Raw genomic sequence first — 14,613 nt, 5'->3', positions numbered from 1 at the left:
GAGCTGCTTGTAAATTTTGGAGATTAATCCTTTGTCAGTTGCTTCGTTTGCAAATATTTTCTCCCATTCTGAGGGTTGTCTTTTCGTCTTGTTTATGGTTTCCTTTGCTGTGCAAAAGCTTTTAAGTTTCATTAGGTCCCATTTTTTTATTTTTGTTTTTATTTCTATTTCTCTAGAAGGTGGGTCAAAAAGGATCTTGCTGTGATTTATGTCATAGAGTGTTCTGCCTATGTTTTCCTCTAAGAGTTTTACAGTGTCTGGCCTGACATTTAGGTCTTTAATTCATTTTGAGTTTATTTTTGTGTATGGTGTTAGGAAGTGTTCTAATTTCATTCTTTTACATGTAGCTGTCCAGTTTTCCCAGCACCTCTTATTGAAGAGTCTGTCTTTTCTCCATTGTATATTCTTGCCTCCTTTATCAAAAATAAGGTGCAGAGTCTGGCTTTTAAAAATACATAAGAAGGGTTAATTTTCTTGTCTAAATTTATGGGCTGTACAATAGTTTCCTAAAAGAGATTCTTGTAGTGTTTCTAATTGTCCTACGTCATGGGGTTACCACTGGTCACTGGATCAATGATCAGGGAGTATTGTATTTCATGGGTTACTTTTGGAAACTGTACAAAGGACTGGTCATGAGCACAAGCAAACCATGAAACAGAAAGCTGATAAGTATCATTTCACAAAAATAATAAATGAGGATGTTATGATATTTGGATGGTATTTGTGTTTCCTGAATTCACTAGACATATCTTATTTTAATTTTAGAGGAGGAGAATAGCATTAAAATCAAACACGTATAATCCCTGAACCATTTTTACAAAGGTGAAACTGTTGGGATATAACTTTACATTTAATCTTTTATACTGGATGCTTAAAAATATATATTTGAAAAATTAATAAATTTTTAATGTACTGCCAATGTGTTTGGAGGAAAACATTAATTTTGCCAATTTATTTAATATTAAATATAATCGTATTGAATTTCAAGCCTTATTAATCCATGATTGCTTCATGAAGATTTAAAACCCTTTTAATTAAAAACATCCCCATAGACAAGGTTGTTTCCCTGGTTATTTTACTTTATTCTGTTTTCACAAAATGATAATAGTTCTTTGGAATGTATGTGAGGGTAGTGCATATCTGGGATACCTCTAAAGATGCCACTGAAAAGGGAAAGTGTAGATATAAACAATAAAGAGTCATATATAAAGTATTCTAATAATCTTCTATTTTGAGTATAAATACTATATACATAAACACATTTGCTTCACAAGAGTGAGGGAAGTATAAAAAGTTTTTTGATAAAATAAATTCTTGCCAAATCTCAGGGTTTTCTGTTTTGTTGCTGTTTGGGACATAGGCATAAACATTGGACATTATCTATCCTCTCCCTAACATCTTTACTATAGTGTGACTAAATTTTGACCTTGATTTATCCAGCGTGGACTCCTTCAAGACTGAAGGCCAAACTGTGCTTGGCCCTTTGTTCATTCTTCACTTTTGAGCCCTTTTCAATATTCACTACATGCATGCCTCTTGTATTACATTATGAGATTCTTGAGGCAGATGTACATGTCATTTATATTCTAGAGAATATGAGCCGCATATAGGTGTTCATGAAGAGGTTTTCGTAAATATTAACTAATGAATAAAGTGTATTCTTTAAGTGTTATTGAATGCATGAATGAATAAATGAATAGAAGAATCTTGAACTATTAGATTAGAACATATTAGACTAATATGACTTGCTACCTTTGTGTATATCATTTTTGATCAGAAAAAATATAGTAAATGCTTATATATCTTCTACCAAAATCCTCCCCCAAAACTTGTGCTATAGGTGTTATTCCTTTCTTCATTTTGTCATGATGTAACCGAAACTTTGGCAGATATATTAATATATGCAAAGTCAAAGGTTCAGTGAGTGGCATAGCCTCGATAAATCCCAGAGCAATCTGACCACAAAAGTTATGTTCTTCACTACTCCCAGATGGGATGTAAAGACTGTCTCTCTTATATACCCTTTTCCTTTGAAGTTGGCGAAAGCATGGAATCCAGATACTGAGCTTATCTCATCTATCTTTATACCCTAATGAGATATCATTGGATCGTATCAATTTTCATATGACTGGGGATAAAACTCTCCTGGAAGTTACATTCAATGAGCTGGCATAATGAAATTTTGCCTTGTTTAATTAAAGAGGTTTTTTGTCTCTGTTTCTTCCACAAGAAAAACGTGTGTGTGTGTTGTGTGTGTGTTGTGCATGTATCAGTCTTCTTTGCTCAAACTTGTAATGCACCATTTACAATGAAAAATTTGCCTTGCCCTCTTATACCACAGCTTATTTTTTAAGTGCAGTGTTTTTGAAAATTAAAAGAAAAACATAATTTAGTGTTTTTAGTATAGGACTACACTAAGGTACAGAGAAAACTGTGTTAGAAATATCTGTAATCATATAACTCTTTCAAAATTAAGGGTTTTGATCCACATGTTCATATGCACAATATATTCCTAGGGTTGTGTTTACTTCCCGGCACACCAAATGAAATTTTATTTTTTTCTCTCCAATCCAGTAAAGGACATTGAAAAGAAAGGTGGCAAGACTAGGTGGATAACTTCTCAAATTTTAGTTAATAATTTGTTAAATGCATTATTTTTACCATGAATGACACATTTTTGACACAAGCCATATAAAATAAACCATAATACACAGTATTTGCCTTAATGGAAATAGGGCTGTATTTTGACAGTGAATGCCATATTTCTCTGTTGTCATCTTTTTTTTTTTTTTTTTTTTTTTGCGGTACGCGGGCCTCTCACTGCTGTAGCCTCTCTCATTGCGGAGCACAGGCTCCGGACGCGCAGGCTCAGCGGCCATGGCTCACGGGCCCAGCAGCTCTGCGGCATGTGTGATCTTCCCGACCCGGGGCACGAACCCGTGTCCCCTGCATCGGCAGGCGGACTCTCAACCACTGCGCCACCAGGGAAGCCCTATTGTCATCTTTTAAAGTTAATTTTAGATTCCATGTTTCCTATAATTCAGACAGTATTTTTAGGGAGCAAAAACTTCCCATATGGTAAAAAAAATGTCGTTACTCTTGGTGAATCCTTCTTAACAAAATGACCACTGCTTTCTAAATGATAAGGGGTCTTTAAAGAAGCTGGTACTGTATAGAGTGGCATTAGTTTATTACTGGGGAGAAGAAGGAGGCCTATGACAATTTAAACAAAGATTTAAGATTTAGTAATAAAAAATTTGGAATGACTCACATCAGAATTGACAGAACCACTCCCTTTTAGCAGGGTAGTAAATAGAAGGAGAAATATGTATCAAGTACTCAAGGTATTTTAATAACTTGTTTACATGCATTATTTCCTTTACTAATTTCTTTCTAATCTAATTCAGCAACTTTTGTGGTAGGTATTTTTGGTGTCCTTATCTTACAGATGAAGAAATTGATGCCAAAACTGGCTAAGTAACTTGGTAGAGATTACAAAGCTAATCCTCACTTCAGAGTAATTCATAAGAAAGCAAAAAGGAAAATTAAACTCAGCAAAATATTAACCTTTGCGCATAAAAGAGGATTTACTGTGATCCATCACTGTACTTGGTAGATGTGTATAATTCACCAGGGGGTTGTTCTTCATCATTTCGAAGGAGGTATGATGGATGATCTTATCCAAGATCTCATCATTCAGGTTCTTCTCTAGAAATCTAACAATCTTCTTGATTTCTTTCTTTGGATTCTATCAGTGGGTAAAGAGACATATCCAAGAAAATGGTAAACAAAAACTCATTAACATAATGTGAAAAAAATCATAAAAATGAAAAAATCAATAACTTATGTTTAGTAAAAGTTGAATGGAAATATTTTGTTTGTTCTAAATGTTATATTTTTAGTTTTCATTCAAAGTACAATAGAATAAATCTTGGCCTAAATATTAACAGTATTTAGAGAAAAATATTATAGAAATTATTTTAATCGCAATTTGTAATCAGATTTGAAATATGAATGTTTTAGGGACCCAGTATCTTTATTCCTTCTGCCTTTATTTTTCTGTTCTTCATCAAAATTGCTTTCTTATTCTTAATAATAATATTTAAAAACAAAAATAATAAATTCAGGGAAAACCAGGTATTTTTTTAAAGTGTAAATACTGATGAAATCTTGCTTGGATGTAAATTATTAAAAGTAACTCCAATGAAGTTGCAAAGATATCAAGACCTAAATTTTTCATTGGTCTTTGAGAATAAGAAGAAAAAAATCTGAGAAAGAAATGATTTTTTCAGATTCTAATGACATAAACTTAATATTTATAACTTTTTAGGAAGGTAAGTTAAAATCTACATATATATCTAGAAAGATTTTGAGGGGGTAACATCTAAGCTGAGTTTAGAAAGATGAGTCAGAGTTTACCAAGATGCAGTCTCCTGAGTGGTTGGAGAGTGAATTCCCAGCAGAAAAAACAGTTAAAACTCTTGGAGGTATAGGTTCTCACAGTGTGTTCAAGGGAGAAAAAAAGCAAAGGGGTTGCAGTTAGAGCTGAGTTGTTTATAAGAGTGGGAGAGGCTATGAAACAAGAAAGATGAATTGGGGTAAAATTGAGAACATCCTTGGATGTCCTGCTGAAGGATTTGGACTGTATCTCTTATGTAGTAGGGAAGCAACAGCATTTAATAATATGTCTTATTAACTCTCTGTGTGTTTATGTGTGTGTGTGTGTGTGTGGGTTGCAGTTAGAGCTGAGTTGTTTATAAGAGTGGGAGAGGCTATGAAACAAGAAAGATGAATTGGGGTAAAATTGAGAACATCCTTGGATGTCCTGCTGAAGGATTTGGACTGTATCTCTTATGTAGTAGGGAAGCAACAGCATTTAATAATATGTCTTATTAACTCTCTGTGTCAATCTCAGTTTGTTGTCTTTTTTTTTTTAACATCTTTATTGGAGTATAATTCCTTTACAATAGTGTGTTAGTTTCTGCTGTATAACAAAGTGAATCAGCTATATGTATACATATATCCCCATATACCCTCCCTCTTGCTTCTCCTTCCCACCCTCCCTATCCCACCCCTCTAGATGGTCACAAAGCACCGAGCTGATGTAAAGGAGAAGGACACATTTGAAAGATATAATAGAGCATGTGAAACAATGGGATGTTCATGATATAGTGGAACCGTATCAGCTACATGAAAGCCAGTGAGGACAATTTACTTTCAAGCTTTGAACACTGAACGAACAACCAAACATCTTTAACCAAAAGAGAGAATAAAGGAAAAGGATTACCTATTGGAGAGAGAGAAGCAAGATGAGTTTAGTTTTGAACATGTTAAATTTGAGGGTTGTTTTAATAAAAACATGGGTTTGAATTCAGGGTAGAAGTTAAAATGGAGTTTTTGGTGGGTCATTAGCACATAAATAGTTTTGGCAACAGTGGGCTTGGACATGATCATCAAACTATAGCAAAGAGTTCAAAAAGAAAAATGACTAAATGATAGAGATTCACAGGAAAACCATGACAGTGTGATAACCAATTAAATGTAGGAGAGAAGTTCGAAAAGAAAAGGTGCTCAAAAGAAACACAATGGTTAAAAAGGCTAAGAGGATAAAAATGTCATTGATTTCAGTTAGTGTCATTAATGACCTTAGCAAGATTTGGGTAAGCAGGCATGGAAAATAGGCAAAGCAATCATGTCATTTTGGACTCCATAGATTTAGTTGAAAAAATATAATAATCTTTTACCCCAGGATGTAACTGAAGAATTATCTAGAATGCATTTCTACCATTTTACCTCTTTCATATCTTCATAGAATAAGAAAAGTATTGGGTGTTCTTCCTTTTTCTTCCACCAGCTTTTAACATGATTAAACCAGGAGCCGAAGGCCACTAAAACCAGAGAAACAGTCTATTTCCATAAGCATTCATCATATCAAAGATTTGTTTATGAGCAATAAGTCAAAGTGTACAAACATTTTGTGGAATTTAGTACTCAAGGGAACTGAGACTGTAAAGCCAATTTAAACAATTATATACCATCAGCCATTTATGGATGTACAATCAGATTTTTAAAAATATTAAGTACAAAAGACACATTTCAAATGAAAATACATTGACCTCTAATAGGTTATACTTAGCCTCACACAGAAGAAAACTATTCTTTTATGAAGTACTCAATCAATTATTTACCTAAGTACTATAAATATATCTGTAACAGATTTAACTAATGATTTGGGCAAGTTAAACAATTTCTGTTCTGAGCAGGAACTGAGAATGGGTTTTTAGCAACTGAAAAGAGATTCAAGAATATTTTCATTAAGCCAATGTTTAATACCAGGTTTATATATTGAATGTCATAGTAAAATATTAGATGTATTTGATTTAATTTTTAAATTGTATTTGAATGTACTTGTTACTGATTTGGAAAAATCAGTGTTTTGAAAGGAAAATTCATACTTGTAATGGTTAATATTATTTTTAAAAATAATTTAAAAATGACATTAATTTTTAGCCAAGGCTATCCTACCATTTCCAGTCAAGAATTTTTCTAGATATTCTCCCCAGGTTCCCGGAAGAGGTTGTAAATTATTCATTAAGTCAAAATGGTAAAATGAGACAGCAACATCCTTGGCATTTCGAGCCAGATAAATCATCTGCAGGGGGAGGATGAAAAAAATCAAATACATGCTATTTTATTTTAAGAGAAAAGGTAACATATAGTAGGCATGTAAACCAACAGATTTGAAATCCATGAAATTAAAAACAGGAAAATATTAAGAAAATAAATGAAACCAAAAGCTGGATCTTTTAAAAAAATCAACAAAATTGATAAACATCTAACAAGACTGACAAAATAGAGAAGACACAAATTACTAGTATCAATAAAAAAAACAGGGGATATCACAACAAATCTTGCAGCTATTAAAAAAAAATAAGAGTGTGAAAAGATACCAGACATCTTACTTCATCAAGGAAATGTAAATTAAAACAACGAGACACAACCCATACTTTTTAGAATGGCCAAAATCTAGAACAGTGACAACACTAAATCCTGGTGAGGGTGTGGAACAACTCTTTTAAAAAAATCAACAAAATTGATAAACATCTAACAAGACTGACAAAATAGAGAAGACACAAATTACTAGTATCAATAAAAAAACAGGGGATATCACAACAAATCTTGCAGCTATTAAAAAAAAATAAGAGTGTGAAAAGATACCAGACATCTTACTTCATCAAGGAAATGTAAATTAAAACAACGAGACACAACCCATACTTTTTAGAATGGCCAAAATCTAGAACAGTGACAACACTAAATCCTGGTGAGGGTGTGGAACAACAGAAACTCTCATTCATTGCTGGTGGGGATGCAAAATGGTACTGCTACTTCGTAAGACACTTGTTTCTTTCAAAACAAAATATACTTTTACCATATGATCCAGAAATTACATTACTTGGTATTTACCCAAAGGAGTTGAAAAATAAAGTTCACACAAAAACCTGCAAATGGATGTTTATACCAGCTTTGTTCATAATTGCCAAAATTTGGAAACAACCATAATGTCCTTCAGTAGGTTACTGAATAAATAAACTCTGGTACCTCCAGTCAATAGGCTATTATTCATTACTAACAAGAAATGAGCTATCAAGCCATGAAAAGACATGGAAGAATATTAAAGGCATATTACTAAGTGAAAGAATACAATCTGAAAAGGCTACATACGTATGATTCTAACAATATGACATACTGGAAAAGGCAAAACTATGGAGGCAATAAGAAGATCAGTGGTTGCCAGGGTTAGGGGGAGGAAATGAGTAAGTGGAGCACAGAGGATTTATAGGGCAGTGAAACTGCACTGTATGGTAGGTACTATAATGGCATATACATGTCATCATACATTTGTCCAAACCCATGGAATGTACAACACCAATAGTGAACCCTAAGGTAAATTATGGACTTTGGGAGATAATGATATGTCCATGTAGGTTCATCAATTGTAACAAATGTATGGCTCTGGTGAGATGTCAGAGATATTGATGATGGGGAGTCTATGGATATGTGGGAGCAAGGGATATATGGAAAACCTCTTTAACTTCCTCTCAATTTTCTGTCAAAATAAATTTGCTTTAAAAATAGATTAAATTGCTGTTAAAAAAAAAAGCCTGTTAAAAGAAAGTATAAGATGGGAATATTATTAACACCATTTCATTACAAAACTCAACAACTTAGAATTCCTCACATATCACAAACTAGCAAAAGCCAGATAGACAATCTGAATAGCTTCACAATTATTGAAAAAAAAAAAAAAAAGAGTTTTAAATTTAAAAGCAAATATCCAGGCTCAAATGTCTCACTGAAGAATTTTACCAAACTATTAAATAAGAATTGATATCCTTATGCTGAGTTTTCAGAGAAGGCCAGACTATATAAGACAGCTGGGAAATAATCGTAGCAATATTGTGCTGAGATAAGGATTTTGTTGCTGCATAACTTTGAAAAACTTGAGCATGTACGTTTAGGCTAAAACATATTCTTTTAATCGAAACACTTTTTTAAAATGTAGCTCACTTCTCATGGTAACAGATAAACAAAACATTTGAGCAATTACTTTACTTACTATGTGAGTGAAAAAGGGTTAAAAGTCACATTAAAAAATTTACTTGCGGTTTAGAGTATACCTTGCAGTTGTTTTCCCAGAAAGACTTAGGAATGAGATCAATTGGTAGATGTGTCTTCACAAGCCGGGGCGATGGATTCTTCTCTAATTGTTCTATACCTGGGGAAATTTAGTTTGGTTATGGAGATACTAGAGTCTCCAAGCAGCCTGCATTTCTGGATTTTCTTAACCAACTTTTCAAAATATTTTTGACCAGTATATAATGCTGCTAAATTTTGAACCAATCTCAAGCATCATTTATCTGGATTCTAAGAGCCAATATTTTCTAATGGTTAAGAGCTTGGGTTCTGCGGTTAGTCTCTTTGGGTTCAAATCCTAACTTTATCACTTACTCATCATGAAAAATCTGAAAGTATCCCAGAGTCTCTAGGCTTCATTTTATCTACCTCCAAAATGACAAGTAATAATACCAACCTCAGCAATTTGGAGTTTTATCATGCCTTTGCATTATCACAAGTAATTACAAAAATGTTTCCTGTATGTCAGAGATATTGATAACTGGTAATTCTCATATTGGCTATTGTTATGCAGCAGCTATTGTAGTATAGATGATATCTTTGTAGAGCATCACCTGTTGTACCTGCATTTTCATTATTTCCTTTATGTGTCATATATATATATATATACTATGCATATAAAAAATGAAATTTTTGTGCAATTTTTAGGTGCTGGCTGAAGTTTCTAAAGACATACAACTAATAAGTAATAGAACTTAGTTTCAAATTAAGTCTTTGGTTAAGGGTTATATGAACTTCCTTGTGACAGAAAGTATCCATTTATTTTCTACACGAAGAGCTAGGAAGAGCCCAGGGGCCTAGATCAATCTATAAGTGACTTGGCCAGTCTGAGGGCACTTCTGGGGTAAAGGCATACTCAGAGAATTTCTGACATAGACCAGGAAGAGCTGGGATTACCCTTACTTTATGATTTTTTAATGGACTCAGTGGCATTTATCACTTCCCAGATTTATCTGTTAATGATGCCATCCCATATAGAGTCGTCAGTCCCTAAAATCTCAATTATTCTTGTCTCCTCCTTCAGGTTTCAGATCCAGTCAATCTTAAAGTCCTGTACATTTTTTCACATATTACTTACACCCAGTCTAACCTCTAGATTACCTGTTAATCCTATATATATCATCTTCCCATATTTTGCATACAAAGGCACACCTGCCCCAAATTGTATGACTCACTCATTCAAAGCAATCCTATGCTTCAATTGTTCACAAAATTAACTACATATGTTAAAAAGCCTCTCTTTCTAATAAATCATCCTTTTTAAATGTTCTATACAGTACATATTTTGTCTCACAGTTTATGCTTATTTATTTGTTTATTGTCAGTTCCCATGCCTCTTCCCATCTTCATTCCCAAACGCACACTGGAATGGAGATTCCATAAGAGCAGAAGCATAGCTTGTTGTGTTCACCAGTGAATATTCTGTAGAGAACAGTTCATAGCACATGGTGGTATCAAGAAGAACCCCTTAATATCAATGCAGATAGGGTTGACAGACTTAGGAAATAAAGATGCAAGAATCCCAGTTAAATTTGAACTTCACATAAACAACAGATACCTGTAAGTATCTCCCCTGCAATATTTGAAATATACTAAATAAAAGAGGTATCTATCTGATTTTCAAAGTTAATTGGGTATCCTGGATTTTACCTGGAACTATTAATTATACACCTGTAAAATTCCACCAGCGAATTCATTATGTTTCTACTGACCTGGTAGCTGCAGCCACTTTATCCAGCGTATAGAAATGAGAAATCATAATCTTCCACAACTCACTCTGCCTCAATGTCCATGACATGAAATTTTATGTCTGTCTCTTTTACAAAGTTTTCACTATCTGTTCTTCCTCTTCCATCTCTTAACTTCACTGAAAGATATCTCAACCTCTTCTGTCTTGTGATTGTTTTGCCACATGAAGTCCTTTAAATGAACCCTTTACATGCTTAAATGTGAATGTTGGGAATATGTAACGACATCGCAAGTATGCACATTCAGGTTGCAGAGGAAATCTGAGTGTCACTTTACTCTCCTTTACCTGCTGAACCTCACCTACTCACTCTCTGGTGATGCTACACAGCCTCACGTCCCACCCCCAGCCTCCGTCTCTCACCAGTAATCTCTGAGTTCCCTGTCCCTGATTACTTTGATTCTATCACTTTTTCATTTCATACTTTTCTATGGTTCTGGAGTCTTAACTCACTCGGTGCCCATTTTGGTTGCTTGTCCAGAATAATCCTTTAGTTTCAAGCTTTAGCATTTGCTCTCTGACTTCAGGCAACCACACAGAGGGAATGATAGCCTCTCAGCTGGTCCTTCTCTGCCTGTGGAAGTAACTAGCTCCAGTAGGGGAGAGAATTTGAATTCTGCTGTTTACATTGATAGACATTCACCACCATAGTACTGTCTTTTTATCCCAGGTTTCTAGCAGCATTTGAAAGCTAGTCCTCCCTTTTTGAACCCTTCTCACTTGCTTACATGATACCCTAATCTGCTGATTCTCTCTTAGCTCACTGAGTATTTCCTAAGAATTACAAGCCCTGCATGATCTGTCCCTGTCTAGTCTCCAATTGTTTTGCCTCTCACTTTTCCGTTCTTTCATTGTTGTTGTTGTTGGTGGTGGTGGTTGATTTTTTAGTCCCTGGACTACACCTAGGTTTTTTCTGCATCTAGGCCCCCATACCTGATGCTTCATCTTCCTGAAATATGCTTTCTCCAGCATTGTGCAAAACTTTAGGTCTCCATTCAGAGCTGATATCCCTAACTACCCAATCTAAAGTAAAGTCTCCTGATGTTCCCTTTCGTAGAGCCCTATTCTCTGGATATGTTAGGCTAACAATATTCGTATATTGCCAGTTTCTTTACTTATTTAGTGTCACAATGTTATTGTAAGCTCCTTGGAGATAAGACATCTAATTTACTGATCTTTTTTTTTTTAGATTTAATTAGTTAATTAATTAATTTATTTATTGGCTGTGTTGGGTCTTCTGTTGCTGTGCACAGGCTTTCTCTAGTTGCCGCGAGCAGGGGCTACTCTTCGTTGCAGTGTGAGGGTTTCTCATTGCTGTGGCTTCTCTTGTTGCAGAGCATAGGCTCTAGGCATGCAGGCTTCAGTAGTTGTGGCACGCCGGCTTCAGTAGTTGTGGCTCATGGGCTCTAGAGCGCAGGCTCAGTAGCTGTGGCGCACAGGCTTAGTTGCTCTGCGGCATGTGGGATCTTCCCGGGCCAGGGCTCAAACCCGTGTCCCCTGCATTGGCAGGCAGATTCTTAACCACTGCGCCACCAGGGAAGCCCCTACTGATCATTTTTTATCTAGTCCATAGCACAGTGCATAGTTCTTTAGAAGCACTCAGTAAATATTTGTGCAATGAAAAATGAATTGTATTAATAATAAATTTTATATTTTATGAGGCATTGGTACTTATTTAATTACAGCAATGTTCTAAATCAAGAAATTACTGTTCTAATCTGCCAAATTTTATACAACAAAATTCAGTAAAACATAAGAAACATTTTTTTATCAATGAGATTTTTAGTTGTTTTCTATAACAAAATTCTTTTATCTTTGATTAGCACACCTGGATGTGCATGCAATGGACTAAACTACAATTTCTCTGTATGCCTTGCTTATTGTACTGCTTGTAAAACTTCCATTTTATGTTACCAAATATACTCCATTTTCCTTGAATGGACATCACAAATACAGTATTTAATATGTGATGTAAATACTACTACAAAATTATAATTCCTGGGTGATTTAAAATTACCTGAAGTACTTAGTCCAGGAAGAGCCATTTCCAGCATTGGAACTTTCACAGTTATAACATCTCGCTTACAGTTTTCAACATCTCCATCATTTAGAACCATGTCCAAAATTTCACTAATCCAAGTGGTACCTGTGGCAAAAGACAACATTTTCATAACCTTCACCTGAATCTGGGGGCAAAAAGTCCCAGTTGGAATCCTGTCATCTCAATATATTATCTTAGAAAATTAATTCTGCAGAGTTTCCTTTTCTATGCCCCAAATGTCCGTTTTAATATACTCAAAGTAGATGGCTAGACTGACTTTTAGGAATACTAATTTTATTTAGGTTGTTAGCGATTTTGTAGAGAAGCTGATTTTCAGGAACAAAAGCTGAAGTCAGACCTGCATTTGTCAGACCACAAAACTCACCTGATTTGGGGTAGGTGGCTATCACGATGTCATCTGGCCTGCTTTGGAACTGTTCAATCTTTTCCCAGTTGTTTGCAAAAGCATAGGTGATGGGACAGCCATGGACTAGCTTCAGATTTTTTCTCAGGACATCTTTTTGGGAAGTCATCTTTGTTCCAGACTGTAAAAATACTTAATAGAATACTTAATAATGATCAAATCATGGAGAAAAAAGAGGATAAAAATAAGAAACTGAGTAACTAATGTTATTAAGACACTGCAACTTGACAGTAAAATTGGCCTTTAACACACTGAGCACAAGAGATCTAAATACAGAGGGCAATTTTATGGGTGTACAGCTGTAGATTGCAAGAGCAGCAGCTGGCTCAGTGACAAGCAGATCAAAGGTCTTTAATGGAAGCTTTGGAAAGAAGTAGAACTGCACATTTTACTTTGAATTAAAAATCTCACTTCACAGAAATATGCTAAAAAATATCTGGATCTAAGGCAAAATTAATCTATCAGTCATTGTTATACATTGTTACATAATTGTTATATAATATAATTGTTATACATGGTTATATAAAATGTATATATTGTTATATAAAATGTTATACAAAATGTTATATAAAATGTATATATATGTATACATATATTATATAAAATGTATATATTGTTATATAAAATGTTATACATTTTTTCTCACAGGAAACCTGTTGTGTTTCTCACCTTGGTTCTTCTGAGTATAATGAATTTGTTTTCTCTGCCTGCTTCTAAGATCCTCTTTTTTTATCACTGGTTTTGAGAAACTAAATTATGATGTGCCTTGGTGTGTTTATTTTCATGTGTTTGTGGTTGTGTGCCTATGCTTCACGTTTATTGAACTTCTCTGAATTTTGTTGACAAGTCATCATTTCTTCCAAAAAAATTTTTTTTGTTTCTCTCTCTTTTTCTGAGAATCCAGGCTACATAAAGTTGTTCACAGCTCACTGAAGCTCTATTCACTTTGTAAAATCTTTTTTTCTCGCTTTGTGTTTCAGTTTGGATAACTTCTATAGCTTTATTTCTTCATGTTCTCTAACTTTTTCTTCTGAAATGTGTAATCTGATGTTAATACCATCCAATGAATTTTTTTCTCAGACGTAGTTTTCATCTCTAGATCATTTTGGGAATGATTTTACTTTTTCCGTCTCAACTTTTTGAGCATATTGAATATAGCTATAATGACTGTTTTAATATCTTTTTTTGCTAACTCTAACATCTGTGTGAGTTCTAGATTGTTTTCAATTAACTAATTTTTCCTTTCCCTATGGTTGCCTTCTTTGGCTAGTTGCCTGCCTGATATTTTTTATTGGCTGTCTGAGGTGTACCTGGGTTTTCCTCCCTGAGCTGTGGCCCAGAAATTCTCTCATGGCAGTAAGCTGGGGAAATTGTAGGGCTCAGTTTGTTTGTTTCCTATCCACTATCATTCATTTTGGTTGTTTCCCACAAGGGGGCAAATTTAGTTTCTGTTACTCTATTTTGCTTAGAAGCTATGATGATTAATTTTATGTGTCAATTTGCCTGGACCATGAGATGCCCAGATATTTGGTCAAACATTATTCTGGGTGTTTCTGTGAGGATGTTTTGGGATGAGATTAATCTGTAAATGGGTGTATTAAATAAAGCAGATTGCTCTCCCTAATGTGGGTTGGCCTCATTCAGTGAGTTGAAGGCCTGAATAGAACAAAACGTCTAAGAAAGAATTCTTCCTACCTGATGGCCTTT

At 34.5% G+C, this 14,613-nt stretch overlaps 1 protein-coding gene across 1 annotated transcript in view; it reads right to left on the bottom strand.

Moving 5' to 3' along the window:
• SULT1B1 (sulfotransferase family 1B member 1) overlaps positions 1-13,137 on the bottom strand; it is a 15,740-nt gene extending 2,603 nt beyond the window's left edge. Inside the window, exons 1-6 of the mRNA XM_007112113.2 lie at positions 12,868-13,137; positions 12,459-12,587; positions 8,679-8,776; positions 6,526-6,652; positions 5,794-5,888; positions 3,568-3,748 (exon numbers count right to left, since the gene is read on the bottom strand). Of these exons, the coding sequence (XP_007112175.1) occupies positions 3,568-3,748; positions 5,794-5,888; positions 6,526-6,652; positions 8,679-8,776; positions 12,459-12,587; positions 12,868-13,015 (778 nt within the window). The 5' untranslated portion in view covers positions 13,016-13,137. The remainder of the gene's footprint in view (positions 1-3,567; positions 3,749-5,793; positions 5,889-6,525; positions 6,653-8,678; positions 8,777-12,458; positions 12,588-12,867) is intronic.
• Positions 13,138-14,613: the final 1,476 nt, after the last annotated feature.

Source organism: Physeter macrocephalus, chromosome 7 (genome assembly GCF_002837175.3).
Source record: "Physeter macrocephalus isolate SW-GA chromosome 7, ASM283717v5, whole genome shotgun sequence".
NCBI lineage: Eukaryota > Metazoa > Chordata > Mammalia > Artiodactyla > Physeteridae > Physeter > Physeter macrocephalus.
This window is presented reverse-complemented; position numbering and strand designations above follow the sequence as displayed.